The sequence below is a fragment of the Podarcis muralis genome, chromosome 8 (assembly GCF_964188315.1).
Source record: "Podarcis muralis chromosome 8, rPodMur119.hap1.1, whole genome shotgun sequence".
NCBI classification, from domain to species: Eukaryota; Metazoa; Chordata; class Lepidosauria; order Squamata; family Lacertidae; genus Podarcis; species Podarcis muralis.
This window is the reverse complement of record NC_135662.1, coordinates 3152145-3174108: the sequence shown is the minus strand read 5'-3', so window position 1 is coordinate 3174108 and position 21964 is coordinate 3152145. Positions and strand designations below refer to the sequence as shown.

The following is a 21964-nucleotide window of genomic DNA, read 5'->3' as shown; positions in this document are numbered from 1 at the left end:
TTAGTATTTGGGGGGGGGGGGACGGGACGGGACAGGTTGCAGAGGCATGTAGAATGTTTTAATTTTAGCCTTTCCTCTTTTTTTGCAATTTTATTTATTTATTAACATTCTTATGTTACATCGGTAAAGAATATCACATTGCAATACAATGCTTATTATCATATATTTTTCAACATGTATACAAAATTGATGTACAAACTCTATATACCTAAAGATAACAAAAAAGAAGGGGGAAAAACAAGGACCAAAAACTATTCCAAAATAGTATTTGTACCAACATTTTGGACTTCCTGTCTATCCCGTTGTATATTCCTTTTTTACAGTTGAATGTACTCTTATTAATGTATATTTGTTTACATTTTGTCTAATACATTCCTATATTAATATGTACCCTTGGTCTTATTTCTCAACTCATCTTTTTAGCCTTTCCTTACTGTTGATTTTATCTTCTCGAAAGAGTTGCTTCTCCTGCTTTTGCTTCTCAATCTACCGTTTGCTCCTCTTCGTAAACCTGGGGCTTTTGCTTTTTTTAAAACAATCGAGCGGTGCCTAAGTTTGGCGGAATAAATGCACCAATGAGATCGCTGGGTGGTCGGTCCAGAATCCCAAGAGGCGACCGGGCCTGGATTCTGATAGCTCCTCTGTTCCTCTCTGCAGACCCTGATCCCACGACATGGAAAGGAGCCTGTGGATTTTCTGTCCTTAGTGGAGACATGGCTGAGCCGGGTTTGCCAACTGCTGCAAGCCCCGCTGGAGACAGTGAACCGTGGGGAGCTGGCTGCCTTCGTCTCCTACGCCATCACCTTCCCACAAAATTTCCAGGGTCTTTTGGACACCTTCTGCGTGATGAAGTAAGCTCTGCGCTCCAAACCTAAATTCGTTATTCTTGACTGTATTCACACACTCCTTGATTCGCCAATGTCTCTTGCCTCCCTCCTCGCTTTATCGCAACAACAACGCTGTGAGGTAGGTTCGGCTAAGAGGCAGGGACTGAGCCCCAAGGCCACACACAGTGAGCTTCATGGCCGGGTGGGGATTCGAACCCTGGTCTCTTCTCAGGTCTGGCACTCTAACCACTGTACCACACTGTTCTGAGGCCAAGTGCTTACGATCTGAGGTTACATTGGGCTTTGCTTTGTTGTTGTTGTTTAGTCGTTTAGTCATGTCCAACTCTCCGTGACCCCATGGACCAGAGCACGCCAGGCACTCCTGTCTTCCACTGCCTCCTGCAGTTTGGTCAAACTCATGCTGGTAACTTCGAGAACACTGTCCCACCATCTCGTCCTCTGTGGTCCCCTTCTCCTTGTGCCCTCCATCTTTCCCAACATCAGGGTCTTTTCCAGGGAGTCTTCTCTTCTCGTGAGGTGGCCAAAGTCTTGGAGCCTCAGCTTCAGGATTTGTCCTTCCAGTGAGCACTCAGGGCTGATTTCCTTCAGAATGGATAGGTTTGATCTTCTTGCAGTCCATGGGACTCTCAAGAGTCTCCTCCAGCACCAGAATTCAAAAGCATCCATTCTTCGGCGATCAGCCTTCTTTATGGTCCAGCTCCCTACAAACTTATATTTATACAATACAGGGATCAGTCTAATTGTGCCAAGATGTTTCCTTTTATTCCACAGTTTTCTAAATATTCTTTAAATATTCCCCAATCCTTATACAGTGGTACCTCAGGTTACAGACGCTTCAGGTTACATACGCTTCAGGTTACAGACTCCGCTAACCCAGAAATAGTACCTCGGGTTAAGAACTTTGCTTCAGGATGAGAACAGAAATCGTGCTCCTGCGGCGCAGCAGCAGCAGGAGGCCCCATTAGCTTCAGGTTAAGAACAGTTTCAGGTTAAGAACGGACCTCCGGAACAAATTAAGTACGTAACCTGAGGTACCACTGTAGACTTTTTGTTTCGGTTGGGCTCTTACTCTTCCTGTCGCTTTCGCTAGCTGCAGATATTCTACTATTAGGATTTGCCAAGCTTCCATCCTCCTTACGGTTTCTTGCAACCCCTTCCCTGCCCACAGGAGCGGCATCCCGAACTTTTGTGCCGTCGCCCTGGCGCTGAACGAGTTGGGCTACCGAGTCATTGGCGTCCGCCTGGACAGCGGGGACCTGGCCAAGCAGTCGGTGGAGATACGGCGAGTGTTTCGCACCTGCAGCAAGCAGTGAGTGTGCGGCTGTTTCCCCTCACGTTCCCCCCAGATTTGACCTTTCCAGGCGGAGACGTTACTGCGGAGCTGATGGCTGCTGATCAAGGCCTGATTCCTGATTCCAGCCAAACTCAGGTCCATCTCTAGATTTCTTTTGCTTCTCATGTTCCTCAGTGGCCTGTTTCACCGCCAGTGCTCAGGCGAGGGGTAGAGAACAGAAGGCCATTGCTCCAAATGCAGCCCTCCTCTCTCCCTTGCCCCCTAGGCCCTCGGGAGAAGGGCCACAGCTCAGTGATGAAGTGTTGGCTTTGTTTGCATATGGTCTCGGGTTCAATTCCCGGCATCTCCAGGTCTTTGGCGATCCCTCGTATGTGAGTAAGATCGTCTTCCAAAAACACGGTTCTAACAATGAGTCCGTGACTGTGGAGGCCAATTCCGGATCCACACCTCCTTCCACAGTGGGAACATAGGTTTCCGGGCGGGAGTTGATCCTGGTGTGGATTTGCCAAGTGTGCCTTCCTCTGAGCACGTCTCTCCCTTGCGTCCTGAGTTCGAGTGTCTTCAAAGCCCAGGACACCTTTGGTAAAGGCTGTTCTTCAACTGGAGCGCTCGCAGGCCAGTGTTTCCCAGTTGTCAGTGTTTATACTACATTTTTTTAGATTTATAATAATAATAATATAATAATAATAATTTATTATTTATACCCCACCCATCTGGCTGGGTTTCCCCAGCCACTCTGGGCGGCTTCCAACAGAATATTAAAATACAATAACCTATTAAACATTAAAAGCTTCCCTAAACAAGGCTGCCTTCAGATGTCTTCTAAAAGTCAGGTAGTTGCTGTTCTCTTTGACATCTGAAGGGAGGGCATTCCACAGGCAGGGGCCACCACCGAGAAGGCCCTCTGCCTGGTTCCCTGTAACCTCACTTCTCCCAGGGAGGGAACCGCCAGAAGGCCCTCAGCGCTGGACCTTTGCCTTGAGAGAGTCTTTAAACCTCTTTTGTTGACCACCAGCATGACGCTTTCCATTTTAAAGTTTGGAATAGAGCAGTTGCTTTGGAAGACAATAATCAGGCATCCGCACAACATGACCAGTCCAACGAAGCTGATGTTGAAGAATCATCGCTTCAACAGTCAGCAGGGCTGGGAAGACTCTGCTCTGAAACCCTGGATTGTGGCTGCCAGTCCGTGTGGACAATACTGAGATAGATCACAGAATCTGACATAGACTTCCGAGGAAGCTGATTGTCAGAAGGTTCAGCACAGATACACGAAACAATTTCTTTTCACAGCAGATAGTTGAACTGTGGAACTCCCCGCCACAGGAAGCAGTGATGGCCACCATCTTGGGATGGGTTTAGCAGAGGATTAGGCAAATTCTTGGAGAAGAGGGCTATCGAGGGCTGCTAGCCAGGATGGCTATTCTCTGCCTCCATAGCAGGAGGCAGCCATGCTTCTGAATCCCAGTTGCTGGAAACCACAGGAGGGGAGAGTCGGTCCTGTGTTCGAATCCTGCTTGCAGGTTTCCCACAGGTATCTGCTTGGCCCTGTGAGAACAGGATGTTGGACTAGATGGGTTCTCTTTGGCCTGATCCAGCAGCCTCTTGTGATCAGGGTGGATTTGATTTACCGTATATTTTTTCTCTATAAGACTCACTTTTTCCCTCCTAAAAAGTAAGGGGAAATGTGTGTGCGTCTTATGGAGCGAATGCAGGCTGCGCAGCTATCCCAGAAGCCAGAAGAGCAAGAGGGATCACTGCTTTCACTGCGCAGCGACCCCTCTTGGCTTCTGAGATTCAGAATATTTTTTTTCTTGTTTTTCTCCTCCAAAAACTAGGCGCGTCTTGTGGTCTAGTGCGTCTTATAGAGCGAAAAATACGGTAAATCAAATCCCTTTAAATCACTATTCAGTAAGACTTAATTTAAATAACTAGTCAGTAAGACTTGATTTAAATCTCTCTTTATTTTACATAAAGACTCATTCTTGCTAGTATAATCTTAATATTTACAACCAGATGAAGGTTTCGTTTTTGGAATAATAAATTTTCAGAGTAGTTTTTACACTTATATCGAAAATTGCTGATTTGGTTATACTGTAAGAAATACATAGGCAGATAATTATGAAATTATTGTGAGGTTTAATAAATTAGCTGTTTATATTTGGACAACTTTTCTGCTGTACTTTATAGGAAGGAGAAAAATAATCATTTCCTTAATAACAATTTAAGCAATTTATTTAACTAAAACAATTAACATTATAGCATATGTATCCATGTTTGTTAACTGATGTGGTTAAACTTTTTTTTTTAAAAAAACTCAGTCTGAGTTTTAGCACACATGAAAAACTAAAAACAAATCCGTATTTCCTGATGAATAGCCTTTGGACTATAATGTAACTTAAATAGAAAACTATCTTTAGAAAGATTTTTCGTCCAAAAGCATTTTATTTTAAAAATTTTAATAAAAAAATCAGATTTAAATTTTAAAAATTGGGTTGTTGTTTTTTTAAAAAAATAGATTTTTATCCACCCTGCTTGTGATGTCCTTACACTTCTTTTTTGCTTGTCTTGCCATCCAGCTTTCAGGTCCCCTGGTTCGAAGCAGTCCCCATCGCCGTGAGCAACGACGTCAGCGAAGAGAACCTTTGGGAGCTCTCTCAGGAGGTGAGGACATGCTTGGTCTTGCTCAAGTTCGGTGTGTGGGACGGGGAGACGCTCTGCGAGCAAATAATTGCAGCAGGTAATAGCAATAATTACCTGCAGCAGCATAGCTCAAATTATTCGGCGCTCCAAGGAAGCCCTGTAAAAGTTTGTCCTGGCCAGGTAAGGAAAAGAGATCACAGACATTCGGTATTATTAATTTAATAATCATTTATTATTTATACCCCACCCATCTAACTGGGTTTCTCCAGCCACTCTGGGCGGCCTCCAACAAAATATTAAAAGTACAATAAAGCATCAAACATTAAAAACTTCCCTTAACTGGGCTGCCTTCAGATGTCTTCTGAAAGTCAGATAGTTGTTTATTTCCTTGACATTTGATGGGAGGGCATTCCACAGGGCGGGCGCCACCACCGAGAAGGCCCTCGGCACTGGACCTCAGTGTCCAGGCAGAATGATGGGGGTGGAGACGCTCCTTCAGGTATTCTGGGCCAAGGTAAACTGGACACTATCAGGAACTTAGATATTCCAGGTTCCCTAGCCTATCGGAATGTTATTGGTAATATTATAATACTTGTCTCTTGCCCATCTGACTGGGTTGCCCCAGCCACTCTGGGCATCTTCCAGCAAAATATAAAAACACAGTCAGATGTGCATCTTCTCCCTTTGGCTTCACTGTCTTGGAAATTGGGGTAGGTAGTTGCGGGAAAGTTACTGATTTCCAATAATAATAATAATAATAATAATAATAATAATAATAATAATAAATACATTATTTATACCCCGCCCATCTGGCTGGGCTTCCCCAGCCACTCTGGCAGCTTCTCGCAGGGAGGGAACAGCCAGAAGGCCCTCGGCGCTGGACCTCAGTGTCTGGGCAGAACGATGGAGGTGGAGATGCTCCTTCAGATATACTGGGCCAAAGCTGTTGAGGGCTTTAAAGGTCAGCACCAACACTTTGAATTGTGCTCGGAAACGTACTGGGAGCCAATGTAGGTCTTTCAAGACCGGTATTATGTGGTCTCAGCAGCCGCTCCCAGTCACCAGTCTAGCTGCCGCATTCTGGATTAATTGTAGTTTCCGGGTCACCTTCAAAGGTAGCCCCACGTAGAGCGTGTTGCAGTAGTAGCTATTGTGGTCCTTTCTGGGTCATCCCTCAGCCGGCAAGACAAAGATTGCCATTTTTCTGAGTCATGCAGGGTGATGCAGCGGTTTCACCCTCAAAGGCCTAGCAATTAAGTAGATTCCACACACAAAACTTTGAAGATGGCTCTTCGCTTGCAGGATAAAGGTAAAGGGACCCATGACCATTAGGTCCAGTCGTGGCCGACTCTGGGGTTGCGGTGCTCATCTCGCTTTACTGGCCGAGGGAGCCGGTGTACAGCTTCCGGGTCATGTGGCCAGCACGACTAAGCCACTTCTGGCAAACCAGAGCAGCACACGGAAACGCCGTTTACCTTCCTGCTGGAGTGGTATTTATCTACTTGCACTTTGACGTGCTTTCGAACTGCTAGGTGGGCAGGACGCTTGCCGGATGGCAGCTATTAAAAGCAGCATCTTGCATGTATACTAAGTGCAGTGCAATGTGTTTCTCTCCCTTGAGCCCAAGAGAGGGTCTTCTTGCTGCCAAAACTCCTTTGTCGCAGTGCGTAAGCTGTCTGTCTGCACAAACTCCCCTTTGGCACGACGTCTCCACACTCAGCAAAACAACACCATCAGCTTGATTGTAAACCACGGGCAGAACTCAGAGCGGTAAAACGAAGCATTTACCAATGAGAAAAACTGAGAATAATTTAAGGCTTTCGAAAAGTTAAAATAGCGATAGTCTGGAAAAAGATTAAAACATATACCAGCTTTCTAAACAGCATGTTGCTTTACAGTGTTTCGCGAGCTGCTCTGTGATTCTTTTTATAATATAAAGTGGTCTAACACATAAATAAATATGATTTCCCCCGTATTGCAGATGATCGGGGGAAGGCTGAGGTTGTGATTCTTTTATTTATTTGTTTCTTCATTCCATAGGCTTCTGAGCCATCTTTCAAAACCTAATTATTTTTCCAAAGTAGCAATTATGACTTGGCCAAGTAGGCTGAGAGCTGAGGGCCTCTGGTCTATTTAGAGCAAGCTGTTCTAACTTTTACTCTGCCAGCTCTTTTTCGTGGCAGGAGAAGGCGTTGAAACTGACCTCCTTTTGAGTTTCTGAGAGTTTCGGCATGTTCCCGAGGCGGCTGTGTGGGACGCAGACAAGCGCCTGCGATGCCCATTAGCCGAGGGCGGACAACTCAATTGTTCTCTTTTGCTGTGTCCTCTTGCCAGGGGAATGAAATAGACATGATTGGCGTGGGCACTCACCTGGTGACATGCACGCTTCAGCCGTCCCTGGGCTGCGTCTACAAGGTAAGCCAGTTCTTCCACAGAGACACGCTTGCAGGGCCAAAATCTCTTGGGCTCTGCGGTTCGGGTCAAATCTATCCTCTCATGATTAACAGAGGGGGAAAGAGAGTAACCTTTATGAGCCTGCTGGCGTGATGTTGTTGTTATTTAGTCATGTCCGACTCTTTGTGACCCCCTGGACCAGAGCACGCCAGGCACTCCTGTCTTCCACTGCCTCCTGCAGTTTGGTCAAACTCATGCTGGTAGCTTTGAGAACACTGTCCAACCATCTCGTCCTCTGTCGTCCCCTTCTCCTTGTGCCCTCCATCTTTCCCAACACCAGGGTCTTTTCCAGAGAGTCTTCTCTTCTCATGAGGTGGCCAAAGTCTTGGAGCCTCAGCTTCACAATCCGTCCTTCCAGGGAGCACTCAGGGCTGACTTCCTTCAGAATGGAGAGGTTTGATCTTCTTGCAGTCCATGGGACTCTCAAGAGTCTCCTACAGCACCAGAATTCAAAAGCGTCAATTCTTCGGCGATCAGCCTTCTTTATGGTAGCTTTTCAGAAACGGGGATGCATTGGGAGACAGAATTTTGCAAATGTATAAGCCAGCTTTTGGCAAGCTGGGGCCTTCCAGGTGTTTTGGACTACAACACCCATCAGCCACAGCCAGCATGACTGGCTGTGGCTGATGGGAGTTGTAGTCCAAAGGTTGCCAAAGGCCAATAAAAGCATTATCTACTAGCAGTTGAGGTATTAAAGGAGGACTTGGGCTGGGTCTCTCTCTGAGAGCCAGTGTGGTGTAGTGGTTAAGAGCAATAGACTTGTAATCTGGGGAACCGGGTTCGTGTCTCCGCTCCTCCACATGCAGCTGCTGGGTGACCTTGGGCCAGTCACACTTCTCTGAAGTCTCTCAGCCCCACTCACCTCACAGAGTGTTCGCTGTGGGTGAGGAAGGGAAAGGAGATTGTGAGCCGCTTTGAGACTCCTTAGGGTAGTGATAAAGCAGGATATCAAATCCAAACTCCTCCTCCTCTTCTTCTTCTTCTGTTTCTCTCTCTCTCTCTCTCTCTCTCTCTCTCTCTCTCTCTCTCTCGTTGAAATAGCGTATTTGATCCCCTAACTCAGATCCCTAGAAATCTATCCTTCGGGTCATGGAGGATGATCACTATGCAGCACCCAGATGTTGTATAGAAGCTCTACCTTTCTAAACCACTAGCAAAAGCTTCCTGCACATTTTTAAATCTTGAGGACCAGAAGATTGCTGCTTCTTCCTTTAATGAAGGCAAAGCTTTTCACATTTCAGCAGCCTGCATTTCCTTCCTAATCTCACCCTGTGCAGCATAAGAGCACCTTGGGTGCAAAAAAAAAAAAAAAAAGAATTTTTACTGCCACATTAAAGGTAAAGGGGCCCCTGACCATTAGGTCCAGTCGCAGACGACTCTGGGGTTGTGGCGCTCATCTCGCTTTATTGGCCGAGGGAGCCGGCGTACAGCTTCCGGGTCATGTGGCCAGCAGGACTAAGCCGCTTCTGGTGAACCAGAGCAGCGCACGGAAACACCGTTTACCTTCCCGCCAGAGTGGTACCTACTTATCTACTTGCACTTTGACGAGCTTTCGAACTGCTAGGTTGGCAGGAGCAGGGACCGAGTGACGGGAGCTCACCCTGTCATTGCGGGGATTTGAACCACCGACCTCCTGATCGGCAAGTCCTAGGCTCTGTGGTTTAACCCACAGCACCACCCGCATCCCTTACTGCCACATTAATGGTATCCAAATATAGACTATTCCGGGAGCCTTGGGTTCTATATGATACCTCTTCCTCCCCACCCACCAAATTTACCTGCCTGCCTGCCACCTCTCTCGGCTCCTTAATTCCCACTATCAGCACTGGATTGCTTTAAAGGAACTGCAAAGAACAACAAGTAGATTTGATTCCTGGAAAGAGATTCCGCCTGAGCACCGTATTTAATAGGGTGGCCCACATACTCCTGCAGTGCATTTGCCTGCCTGCCTGCCTGCCCCCGTCCTGTCTCCCCATCCTTCCCTCCATCGCTATTGCCATTATCCTAAACGAAAACCAGGTTGCTTCCATGAACAACTGCCTGTCTCTCTGTCCATAGCTGGTGGAGGTGAACGGTTCCCCGAGACTGAAGGTGACGGAAGACAAAGAGAAGACAACCTTACCTGGAATCAAGCGAGTCTACAGGCTCTGGGATGCTGGAGGTGAGATTTTGGGGACTGATTTTCGAACATAGGGAAAAGGAGATTCCTTCTGTTCTCAGAGTCCATTGCTCTCGGTCTAATAATAATAATAATAATAATAATAATAATAATAATAATAATAAATTATCTATACCCCGCCCTTCCCGGTTCAAAAACCAGGCTCAGGGCGGCTAACAACAAATTTAAAACACTTAATTGTAAAAGCAGCATAAAATACAGTATAAAAACATGAATAACAATAAAATTCAAAATTCAGAAATCAATTTAGGGGAAATAAGCATTAGATAGTCCCCAGGGCTAGCTGGCTGAATGGGTCCTACTTGGGCCAGTGAGGAGACCAGGGGAGAATGAGCTGTGGGGTCTCAGAGCGGGTGATCCTCATAAAAGGGGAGGGAAGGGAAATAAAAGATCAGTCTGAATTGAAATTAAAGGCCAGGCGGAATAGCTCTGTCTTACAGGCCCGACGGAAGGAGGTGTAACACCAAAGAGGTGTTAGGCCCAGAGGTCTAACAGAAGTCCTCAGGTCTAGAGGGCAAGTAGTTCTCTATCAGTGTCCCTTCCTCAAGTATTTCTGCTTGGTTGGAAATCAAAGAATCGTAGAATTGAGTTGGAAGGGACCCGCGGGTCATCTAGCCCAACCCCGTGCTATGTAGGAATCTCAGCTAAACATCCATGACAGTTGGCCACCCAACCTCTGCTTAAAAAACCTTACGAGGAACAGTTGAGGGATTTGGGTATGTTTATCCTGGAGAAGAGGAGACTGAGAGGAGATGGGATAGGCCTTCTTCAGCTATCCAAAAGGATGCCGCATGGAGGATGGAACAAGCTTGTTTTCTCTTGCTCTGAAAGGTAGGATTCGAACCCATGGGTTCAGGTGACAAGAAAGGAGATTCCGACTAAACATTCGGAAGAACTTTCTGGGGCTAAGAGCCATTCAGCTGTGGACTTGGGGGACCATCTGTCGGGGAGTCTTTAGCTGTGATTCCTCTATTGCCGGGGTTGGACTGGCCAGAGTGGTGCATGCTCTGGTTATCTTCCGCTTGAACTACTGCAGTGCGCTCTACGTGGGGCTACCTTTGAAGGTGACCTGGAAACTACAACTAATACAGAATGCAGCACCTAGACTGGTGACTGGGAGCAGCCGCCGAGACCACACAACACCAGTCCTGAAAGACCTACATTGGCTCCCAGTACATTTCCGAGCACAATTCAAAGTGTTGGTGCTGACCTTTAAAGCCCTAAACAGCCTCGGTCCAGTAAACCTGAAGGAACGTCTCCACCTCCATCGTTCTGCCCGGACACTGAGGTCCAGCGCCGAGGGCCTTTTGGTGGTTCCCTCCCTGCGAGAAGCCAGGTTACAAGGAACCAGGCAGAGGGCCTTCTTGGTGGTGGCACCCGCCCTGTGGAATGCCCTCCCACCAGATGTCAAAGAGAAAAACAACTACCAGACTTTTAGAAGACATCTGAAGGCAGCCCTGTTTAGGGAAGCTTTTAATGTTTAATAGGTTATTATATTTTAGTGTTCTGTTGGAAGCCGCCCAGAGTGGCAGGGGAAACCAGTAAGATGGGCAGAGTATAAATAATAAATTATTATTATTATTATTATTATTATTATTATTATTATTATAGATAATCCTTGGGGGTTCCTTCCAACTCTACAATTCTGTGGTTCTATACCTGGCCTTTCACTCTCATTCCTCTCTTTGGGTCATGATCCTGCCCTTCTTTCGCTTGCAGGATTCCCGTGCATGGATCTCATGACTTTGGAAAAGGAACCTCCTCCAAGGGCCGGGCAGGAGGTGGACTTCTGGCTGGTGGGACCGACCCAGGAAGCTGGAAAAGTGACTCCTTCAGCAGTCGAAATGCTGAACCGCGTCTACCTCAAAGATGGGCAGGTGGGGAGGAAGACCCTTGCGGTCCTTTCTTTGCAAGACTTCATGTGGACCAATGTCGGTTTGCATTTAGGGCTGCCTCTGAAGACGGTTTGGAAATTTCAGCCAGTGCAGAATTCAGCGGCCAGGAAGCTCTCCAGAGCAAGACAGTTTAAGCCTATTACACCAATGCACTGGCTGCCAATTAGTTTCCGAGCCCAATTCAAAGTGCTGGTCTTGACCTGTAAAGCCTTAAACGGCTCAGGACCGCAATACCTCAAGAACCGCCTCTTTCCATAATAATATACCCGGATGCTGAGATCATCTTCTGAGTCCCTAATTTGTGTGCCTCCTCCTCGAGAGGTCCGGAAGCTGGCAACACAAGAACGGGGCCTTCTCTGCAGTGGCTCCCCGTTTGTGGAATGCTCTCTCCAGGGAAGTTCACCTGGCGCCTTCATTATATACCTTTAGGCGCCAAGCAAAAACATTGATCTGATGCCCTTTTAAATTTGTTTTTTTGGGGGGAACGGGCTATTGGGTTGCTGTTTTTCCTCTTATGTCTTTTGTGGTTTTATATTTTGATTTTTCTCTGAGACCCCCAAGTATAGGGCGGTATAGAAATTCAATAAATAACAATAATTATGCCAGCCTGCGGCATAGAGCCTTGTGCTTTCTGGCCAGGGTGGGGTCAGAGCCCAAATGAGAGAGAAATAAAATATTTCGGGACTCGTAGAAGATCCCAGTTCTCATTTGAGTGGTCAGTTTGGGTGCAGAGAGCTGGAGGAGGAAAGCAGTTTTTCTGTCTGTCAGCCGTTGTTGTGCCACGTGACTAAACCGGGCAGAACAGCTGTTATTCGGGGATGCTTAAAATATTTAAAAGATTGCTATGTCTTGTACCCTGAATGACACCTTCCTGTCTTCCTAAGCAGGGTTAAGTGTCATGCATCCATTGCAATGCTAAATAAACCTCCTGTTTGACTGATGATTGCATTATTGACTATCAGGATATTGGGTAAAAAGGTAAAGGTACGCCTGCCCGAAGGCCAGTCATGACCGACTCTGGGGTTGCGTGCTCATCTCGCTCAAAGGGGCCGGGAGCCGGCCCCTTTCCGAAGACACTTCTGGGTCACGTGGCCAGCGTGACGAAGCTGCGTCTGGCGAGCCAGCACCAGCGCCGCACACGGAAACGCCTTTACCTTCCCGCTATAAAGCGGTCCCTATTTATCTACTTGCACTTAGGGGTGCTTTCAAACTGCTAAGTTGGCAGGCGCTGGGACCGAAAGACGGGAGCTCACCCCGCCGCGGGGATTCGAACCGCCGACCTTACGATCGGCAAGTCCTAGGCACTGAGGTTTTACCCACAGCGCCACCCGCGTCCCAGGATATTGGGTATTGAACCCCAATATAAAGAAAGGAGTTTGTGACTAAAAATCAGGCAGAACTTCATTGCAGTATGAGCTGTTGGCCTCTCCTTCTCTGCAGGTTTTTAAGCAGAGATTGGATGGTCATTGGTCCGGGATGCTTTTGCTAAGATTCCTGCATTTCAGTGGGTTGGACTAGATGACCCTCGGGGTCCCTTCCAACTCTACAATTCTGTGATTCTCTCTCCCCAGCACCATATTGTTCTTTGCCTCAGGCAGCCAAGATGTCTTGGGATCGCCTCTGGTTGGAAGACAGTCCCCAGCTCCTGAATTAGATGGGATTTTGGTCTGCTCTTAGGGACGCAGGTGGCCCTGTGGGTAAAACCTCAGCGCCTAGGGCTTGCCGATCGAAAGGTCGGCGGTTCGAATCCCCGCGGCGGGGTGAGCTCCCGTTGCTCGGTCCCAGTGCCTGCCAACCTAGCAGTTCGAAAGCACTCCCGGGTACAAGTAGATAAATAGGGACCGCTTACTAGCGGGAAGGTAAACGGCGTTTCCGTGTGCGGCTCTGGCTCGCCAGAGCAGCAATGTCACGCTGGCCACGTGACCCGGAAGTGTCTCCGGACAGCGCTGGCCCCCGGCCTCTTGAGTGAGATGAGCGCACAACCCTAGAGTCTGTCAAGACTGGCCCATACGGGCAGGGGTACCTTTACCTTTACTTGGTCTGCTCTTATGGTTTTATTCCCAATTCCTGATCATTTTGAAATGCGTTCCTTCTGCCTTTCCCACCACGAAGGTCTGCCAGCCACTCCCCAGCCTTGTGGAGATCAAGGACCATGCACAGGCCTCGCTGAACAAACTCAACCCTGCGCACAAGAGACTGAAGGACGCGGAGACCTACAAGGTACAAAGGGGCCTAACGATGCCGATTCAGAATCTCTTAATGTGGATAATAATAATAATATATTTATACCTCGACCATCATGTTACCCTGAGGGAGCCCCATTGAAATGAATAGAAGTAATTATTATTATTATTATTATTATTATTATTATTATTATTATTATTTATACCCAACCACTCTGGGTGGCTTTCAACAGAACACTAAAATACAATAACCTATTAAACATTAAAAGCTTCCCTAAACAGGGCTGCCTTTAGATGTCTTGTAAAGATAAGATAGCTGCTCATTTCCTTGACATCTGCTGGGAGGGTGTTCCACAGGGCAGGCGCCACCACCAAGAAGGCCCTCTGCCTGGTTCCCTGTAACCTCACTTCTCGCAATGAGGGAACGGCCAGAAGGCCCTCAGTGCTGGATCTCAGTGTCCGGGCTGAACGATGGGGGCCGCTGCTTCCTCTTAAACCAGGGTTTCCCAGACTTGGGTCTCCAGCTGTTTATGGACTACAAGTCCCATCATCCCTAGCTAGTGGGACCAGTGGTTAGCCGCCCTGAGCCCGGCCTTGGCTGGGGAGGGCGGTCTATAAATAAAATTTATTTTTATTATTTATTATGAGTAGAATGTGTGTTTTTATTTAAAATGCCTCTCTGGGTTATTTGTGGGGCATAGGAATTTGTTCATTTCCTCCCCCCCCCCAAATAAAGTGTGGCCCCCCACAAGGTCTGAGGGACGGTGGACCGGCCCCCTGCTGAAAAAGTTTGCTGACCCCTGGCCTAGCTGGTCTTTGGGGTTCCCTTCCATCTCCTACAATTCTGTGATCTGTGATCCCTCTTTCTCAACTTCTTCTGCTCTCAGGTAGCTGTGACAGAAAAGCTTCATCGGCTTCTCCTTGATCTCCAGAGAGGGAGCCAGTGACCCGCAAAGCCTTTTCCCATGCCCAGGAGTGGGGAGCAGCGGCAGCACCCCCTCTGCGTCGTGCCTCGGATCCTGCTCCAAACCACCACCGCCGCCGCCTCATCACCTACAGACGCAGCACCTTTCCTGTGCCTTAAGAACTGAAAGTGCCCCTTTGCACTCAACGGATCTGTCTAGGAATGTATTGCACACTGCAGGTGTGAGAATTAGGGGGGGGGGGCCTGGGAGCAAACCTCATGAATGGAGAGCTTGAGGAACACCTGCAGGACAGGTTTCTGCAGGTAGAATTCAGTTCAGGGGAATTGCAAGCTGGTTGCTATTTTCCAGTGGGACTCAAATCACCTGCTGGCAGATTCGGGTTGCGCATGTTGTTTAGGAGGCCTTACACAGCAAACTACACACACACACACACACACACACCCCGGCACAAAAAAGACTGAACTTTCTGAAATAGTAGAGATCCATGCGGGTGGCGCTGTGGGTTAAACCACAGAGCCTAGGACTTTACCCTCGAATCTGCCCTGCAATCTGTCCCTGACACCCGTTTTCCTTTTCCAATGGACATTTGACATTCCATGGCACCCGCTGAACATGCTTGGTCCTTGCCGGGCTGGGTTTATGTGTTTGTGTCCCCCTGCCCACCAACGTACTACTGCAAATCTTTCATTCAGATACACCCCTCTCATTCCTCGCGGGTCCTGTTCTGACTCCATTGCTGCTGCTGCTGCTGCCACCAACCACCTGAGTTTGATGACAGAGGTGGGCTGCGATTCTAAACAGGAGCATCCAAACAGGACTAACCTATTGTGGCATAGACAGATTTAACAGTGCCTTGAATGTTCGCAATCCTGGCTTTTATACCTGTATGAGAACATACTGGACCGCATGTATGCTCCTCTTAATTTTTGCGTGTGGCTTAACGATCAAATTGCACCAGTCTTTAGGGGAAATCGTACCGCTTTCAAATAAATGCATATAAATTTCTGTACGCAAGAGAAATAAATTGTGCAATCCTTATTCTAGACGTGTATATCTGTCTGTCTGTTGCAATGTGGATTCGAAATATGTGGTTTTTGCTATGGATTAGGTTCTGCCCTGGCAAGATGGAGAAATAACTGATTTGCACCCACAGCTGTTGGGGAAACTGTGAGTTTAGTCAAGTTAGGGGTGGAGAAGCTTTGACCAATGTTGCCGAACTACAACTCCCATCATCCCCAGCAAGCATTGCAAGCGACCAGAGATGGGAGTTCAGAAATATCTAGGGGCCCAAAGATTCCCTGCAACCCGATTTAAGTATCTTTGCTGGCTCTTTACCATGGCACTGAAATGCGAGTTTCAAAATGACGGCAGAAACCAGGGAAAGCTGCCATCTTTTGCGCGCTTGGTTTTGGAAGCAGCATTGGGGCGAGTGGTTTGATCTGCAAAGTTTCAAAACTTTGTTCTGCCTTTCACCCACCCTTTGCAAATAAAGGCATCGCCTTTTCCAAAAAGCAGCAGGGCGACTTCAACATCAAAAGACGTGCGACCGCATTTCCAAAGAACAAGCCGTTCTTTGCAAACGGTACTTGGAATGAGTTTGGCGGAATGACGCTTGTGTTGCGTACCTTTCCCCAAAGGAATAAGGCACGCATAGTTCTCATTTTGTCCTCACCACAGATGTGAAGTCAGCTAGGCCCAGAATTAGTGGCTGTCTCAAGGTCACCTAAGTGGAGTTCACCGGATGTGAACCCCTGTCTCCCAGGTCTCCTGAACTTAACCTGGAGCCAGTGTGGTGTAGTGGTTAAGAGCGGTAGACTCGTAATCTGGGGAACCGGGTTTGCTTCCCTGCACCTCCACATGCAGCTGCTGGGTGACCTTGGGCCAGTCACACTTCTCTGAAGTCTCTCAGCCCCACTCACCTCACAGAGTGTTTGTTGTGGGGGAGGAAGGGAAAAGGAGAATGTTAGCCACTTTGAGACTCCTTCGGGTAGGGATAAAGCGGGATATCAAATCCAAACTCTTCTTCACTTGAAAGCAGTTCCCACAATTGCTAGGTGAACCAAATGTGAATTTAAGTTCCATTTTGGGGAGTGGAATCGGGTGAGAGCACCTTGATGGACAGGTTCAATGTGCACAGTTGATACCTGCGCCAAGGACTGAACCAGGTGGGCTCCCAGGTGATCGACAGGTGGGTGGTCCCACTCACCTGTCAAAGTTGGGGGGGAGATAAAGATCCGGCCCACCAAGGCAGGAGGCCTCTCCAAGCTCAGATTCCGGCATGCCAGGCAGAAATTGTACCCCTGGGCTATGCTAGCAGGCTTGTCCATCCTATTCCTTTATGGGGCTGGAGACTTCTGATCCCAAATAACCCAGTAACAGCCACACAAGCAGATACACCCCTCCCCTGCCCCTGGGATTTATTCTGAAATCTTTAAAAAGTGGCCCTCTTTCAACTCCAGCCAGCTTTTTCAAGCTTTTAATGCAATTCCCCCCTAAAATAAAATTAAAAACACTAAACGAGAAACCAGATAGAAGAAGTCTAATTTATTGAAACAAGCCAACAAACACGCCAATAAATGCTCAACTCTTTGGATTCACATTTTTGAAAAGCGTCGGCAAGCAGGAATAAAGGTTTCAAAAGTCAACATGCAACAACGGTTGCCAGAAGGCCTTGCAGATCATCATCTCCTTGTACTTCTGTGTAGTTACTTTTCACCAAACAAGCACAAATAACAACGCACTTGAACTGAACGAAACCAGAACCGCTCCTTAAACAGAGACCCCAAAGAGGCGCAAAGCGCTTTCACAGCATCCCCGAAGGGAAGTGCCGCGCGAGGAACTGTCGGGCAACTTTTTCAGACGGCAGCTCCTTTCTCCGGGCTGGAAGAACGCGATTTGGGTTTGGATTTCTCCTTCTCCTTCTCCTTCTCCTCCTTCTCCTCCGCCGGCGGCAGGCTCTCTTTCGCCGTCCCGGCGGCGTCGGAAGCCTTGAGGATGGTGATGGGGATGGTCCTCTCCCCGACGGACTTGGGGACCAGGCGCGGCGCCTCGATGCTGAGACACCCCAACTCGGAGGAGAAGTTGCAAGCCAGCGCCTCGATGTTGGCGTCTCCGGGCAGCAAGACCTCCTTGCGCACCTCGCGGAACTCGTGCGAGACGCAGCCGTCCGTCCCCTCGGTTTTCTTGTCGTGCTTGGCGCTCACCGTCAGCTTCCTGCCTTCCACCTTCACCGACAGCTCCTCGGGCTCGAAGCCGGTCACGTCCAGGGAGTACAGGTAGTCGCTGGTGCCGTCGTCCTCGTCCTCGTCGTCGTCCAGGCAGCGCCTGTCAAGTTTCCTGCCGCGGCTCCTTCGCCGTCGGCCTTCGCGCCGCGTGGCCAGGCACGGGTACGCGTCCACCAGCACCACGCGCATCTTCTCCATCTCCTCCAAGTGGTTCTGCATGTCCACCACCAGCTGGTCCAGCAGGCTCCGAGGGGGCATACCCACCGGCACGTACTGGACGCAGGAGTCCCGGCCCGACGTGCGCGCCAGGGCGCGCCGGGGGCGGCAGTCCCGGGAGAAGCTCGCCATGCGCGGCCGTCGGGCGAACCTCGGGGCAAAACGGCTCCCTTGCTTCGCCTGCCCGCCCCGACGGGACTCTCCCCGGGCTTTTGGCGCCTTCTCGACGGGGGGAGGAGCCCAGGCAGCTTCCAGCCGCGGCCCGGAGCGAGGAGGTGGGAGAAGCGCGGCTGCTTGGCTGCCCGGGCTCTCCTTGCAAAACGGGCGCGCTCGCCGTCGGGTCTGCAGCGCCTGAGCTTTGCGCGCTGTCCTGCACCCTCGCTTTGCAAGCGGCGGTGCTGCTATTGCGAAGCCAAAGCTAAGCCCCTTTAGGTCCCGCGCCCCGTTTAAGTGTTTGGGACTTTGGCAGCACGCTTGTCCGTGTTGCGCCCTTCTGCAAATAAAAGCCGTTTTCAAGGGGGCTAGACGGGGGTGCAAGTAAAGTGCATATAGACAGCCCGCCTGCTCGTCCAGGCAATTGTTGCAAACAAGAAATGCAACATCACTTTTTAAAATAGAAGTTGCACTGGCATTGGTATTTTGCAAAAAGCATTTTTCCCCTGCAATAACGTGAGAGAAGGCTGCTTACAGCTGCATTGAAGGTATTTCAGGGTATTTGCATTTAAAAAAATAAATGAACTGCGTCCACGTTTTTGCTATGCATGTCCATTTGCAGTTATCTTCAGGAGAGCAGAAGGCAGGGTCAGCACCTAAAGAAATGATTGGGATTACATCTGAAGGCAACACATTTAGTATTCCTGGAAACGCTGGGGTTTTCTCCCCCAAACGTAGCTTTGCACCAGTCACTGGAAGATGTTGCCTCCTTTTAGCTTCATGTACTGTACTTAACGTGTTTGCCACTTTCCCACACTACAGAGTGCCCAAAGCACCTCACAACAGATATTAGGGGTGCCATGAAGCCTGGAGACTTCTGCACAACTGCTTTAAGTGCAAGTAGAGAGCGTTGGGGATGCTTGTAGGTGCAGCTGTAGACTGCAAATTATGAAACTGTCAAGAAAGGCTACTGTCTCCTCACTGTGTAATAGTGGAGATTTTATTTTATTTTTTGCAAAAATCAATCCTAGTCTTCGTTTAGGATTTTGGTAGAACGACCCTGTTACTCAGAAGGAAGTCCCGTTAATGAGTGAATTTGACATGCATTTTAACAGGCGACACTAAAATCCTTATTTTTCAAACTCGTGATTTTATTTATATTTTAGGGGGAAACAGATTAACTTGTCTTTTCACCCCCGATTCTATTGGTATACTTTAAGTGGCATATAAACTCTGTTTGTTAAGTAAATAAGTGTGCAATAAGGATTGCAGCCTATAGAAGGACATGAATTTGATCCCGTCAGAGAAACTTGTTCCTATGTCCTGCCGAATGAGAGTCCTACGCTCAGAAAGGAAAGGACCTCTTCCAGTTGACCCTGAAATTTCGTTGGGTGTTCTGGATGCTTTTTTTGTGTGTGGAGGGGTGTCCTAAATTTTCAGCCAAGAGCTGAATATCTAGTTTCTAAGGTGTTAGAATATAAATGCTGTCCATGGCCCTGCCTTGCACCACCATGTGCAAAAAAGCGTGGTTTTATTTTCAGTTAAAAGCAGAAACTGCCCACAAAACTTCCATCATATGATCAAGTAACCCTTTTGGATGGGCTCATTCTCTCAGGCATTTGCTTGTTATCAGGCAAGAGGAAATAATAATAATAATAATAATAATAATAATAATAATAATAATAATAATAATAATAATAATATCCTGCCCTGCCCAGCCGAAGCTGGGCTCAGAGCAGCTAACAATGGTAAAAATAACACAATTTACATAAAATCACAATCAATTAATTGAAATACATTGAAATAGGGGTTGTCAGGCCATAGCACTGCTCCTTAAACTTTTTATCTGGGCCACACATTCAGAATAAAAATTTGTGTGCGCTGCTCCAGTTTTTTTCTTGATGAGAAATGCACTGGGGGAAAGGAAAAAAAAAACCAGCAACAACTACCAGTGCTTGGTTTACAAGATAGAACGCAACTACTTTATAATACGATCCTGGGACATCCAAAAAGCATGCAAAAAACCAGCAGAAAATTGAAAGAAGGAATGCTCTCCAGGTGAGGGCAGGAATAGCCAGGAGCTTTTGGGAGAGGGCGGCGGCTGATGAATATGTGTTGGAAGTTTCTGGATGGTGTTTCTATCTCTTGGCACATATTTGTGAGTCAAGGTCATCTTGCCAGCGCCAGGAACAACAGAAGAGGAAGGCTCCAGAAATGTCTGGAAGGCCACTGCAGAGGATAAAAGGAGGCTCTGAAGCTTGTCAGAGACAGACGCCGGAGCGGAAAGAGACACTGCAGGCACCCAGAGCCCAGAGAGAGAGAAACAGACCGTCCTTCTGAGCTATGCTAAGCTTATCGAGACGCGGAGGGCTGCAGCTCGGGGGTTATCCGGGGTCCAACCTCATCTCCCCGCAGCTTTACAGCAGAGATCCAAGAAGCGGCTACAGGTGGCTGGAGGTTCCGCAGAACCTCTCTGCGCAGCCCCAGGTGGATGAGATGGGGAGGCCGATGTTCTTGCCTGCAGGTAGCTATCCCCAGAACCTCTTTGCGCAGCCCCAGGTGGATGAGATGGGGAGGCCAAGGGTCTTGCATGCAGGTACCTATCCCCAGAACCTCTTTGCGCAGCCCCAGGTGGATGAGATGGGGAGGCCGAGGGTCTTGCCTGCAGGTAGCTATCCCCACGTCTCCTGGGCAGCCCCAGGCCAGGAAGGGCAGGGCAGCCCCAGCCTTGCCCCCAAAGTCAGCTTCCAGGAGAACAACATCACGTTCCAGCTCTGCCTGGACATGGCCGGGTTTTTGGCGGACGAGCTGACCGTGAAGATGGACGGGAGGAAGCTGACGGTGTCCGGGAAGCACAAGAAGAAGACCAGGTCGGAAGACGACCTCGTCTTCCACGATCACAGAGAGGTCCTCAGGGAAGTTCTCCTGCCGGAAGATGCCGATCTCGACGCCGTGACCTGCACCTTGACCCACGACGGGAAACTCTGCTTCCAGGTCCCACGCAAGGCCCCGACTGCTTCCAAGGTGACAAACATCCCTGTCACCAGGGCCCCCCAGGGGGGAGAAGGGCAGGAGAAGGCTGCTTTGGAAAAGGATGACCAAGAAGGAGGAAGTGGAGAGCGGGAGGCGAGGGATACCGGGGACAAGGATGACCAAGAAGGGAGTGAAGATGAGTAGGCATGTCCAGGACAGAAGTGAGGGAGGGCGGACAGTGCAAAGCATGGGGCTTCAAAGGACATGTGGCGATTCCAGCTGTTCCAGCTGCAAGCTTTGGGGCTTGGGAACTTTGCTGCCATCCTGTTCCCTGGGCGTCCTCTCCCATGTGGGTCATCTCTTTTGGGGGTACCTTTTAAACATCCCACAAGTCATGGGTTGTTGTTTATCGTGCAGTTCCATTATGATTGCCGTTTCCTTCATATTGTACTTTGGAGAACCCATCAGGAAATAAACTTGCATTGTTTTCCCCTTGAAAGTATTTGCTTGTCTTCACTTGGGTCGTTTTCAGCGTTCCTGAACGTGTGGGTGCTGACTAAGAACTGGCAGTACACCAGATTGACTGCTTAGGGGGCCTGAAAGGATAGGCCGTGGGGAGGGGACGGAGAAGGAAGGGGGCACAGCTGCATTTCTCTTAAAATAGAAAGCCGTTTCCTAGTGTATCCCCCTTGCAAATTCTCAGCGTTTTATACATTATTATGAAGCCGTTAGTCCTTGCACCAGGGTGCATTCAGATAACCGCCCCTATCTTTTGGGTGGCCTCTGCACATGCTCAGAGGTAATCAGATATTCATTGCGAGTGTTGAGATTCCAGGGCTGTGGAGTTCTGGAACAGAGGACAGATTCCTAAGTAAGTTGTGGATTCTGGTTTGATGTAAAGCACTGCATGAATTTTTCTCTCACTGGCCTTGATTCTGCTCGCATCCTGATTGCAGAGCTTGCAAAAGTACTTTAG

At 48.6% G+C, this 21964-nt stretch overlaps 3 protein-coding genes across 4 annotated transcripts in view; 2 read left to right on the top strand and 1 right to left on the bottom strand.

The window, feature by feature from the left end:
• The window catches only part of NAPRT (nicotinate phosphoribosyltransferase), a 28485-nt gene extending 13020 nt beyond the window's left edge, over positions 1-15465 (top strand). Inside the window, exons 6-13 of one of the 2 annotated variants that reach the window (XM_028736030.2) lie at positions 658-851; positions 2017-2157; positions 4722-4806; positions 7120-7200; positions 9298-9400; positions 11138-11295; positions 13426-13533; positions 14384-15465. In XM_028736030.2, the coding sequence (XP_028591863.2) occupies positions 658-851; positions 2017-2157; positions 4722-4806; positions 7120-7200; positions 9298-9400; positions 11138-11295; positions 13426-13533; positions 14384-14443 (930 nt within the window). In that variant the 3' untranslated portion in view covers positions 14444-15465. Of the gene's footprint in view, positions 1-657; positions 852-2016; positions 2158-4721; positions 4807-7119; positions 7201-9297; positions 9401-11137; positions 11296-12275; positions 12357-13425; positions 13534-14383 lie in introns of those variants that run through there. The other variant, XM_077932683.1, reaches the window with a different exon arrangement.
• A 1486-nt stretch (positions 15466-16951) lies between these two features.
• LOC114600188 (uncharacterized) lies at positions 16952-18383 on the bottom strand. Its single transcript, XM_028736026.2, has one exon. It carries the CDS (start codon positions 17992-17994, stop codon positions 17278-17280), a length of 717 nt encoding a protein of 238 aa, XP_028591859.2. The 5' UTR covers positions 17995-18383; the 3' UTR covers positions 16952-17277.
• Positions 18384-18586: 203 nt separating this feature from the next.
• On the top strand, positions 18587-21487 carry LOC114601255 (uncharacterized). The gene has a single exon (XM_077932682.1). The coding sequence runs from the start codon at positions 20359-20361 to the stop codon at positions 21190-21192; it is 834 nt and encodes a 277-aa protein (XP_077788808.1). The 5' UTR covers positions 18587-20358; the 3' UTR covers positions 21193-21487.
• The last annotated feature ends 477 nt before the right edge of the window (positions 21488-21964 follow it).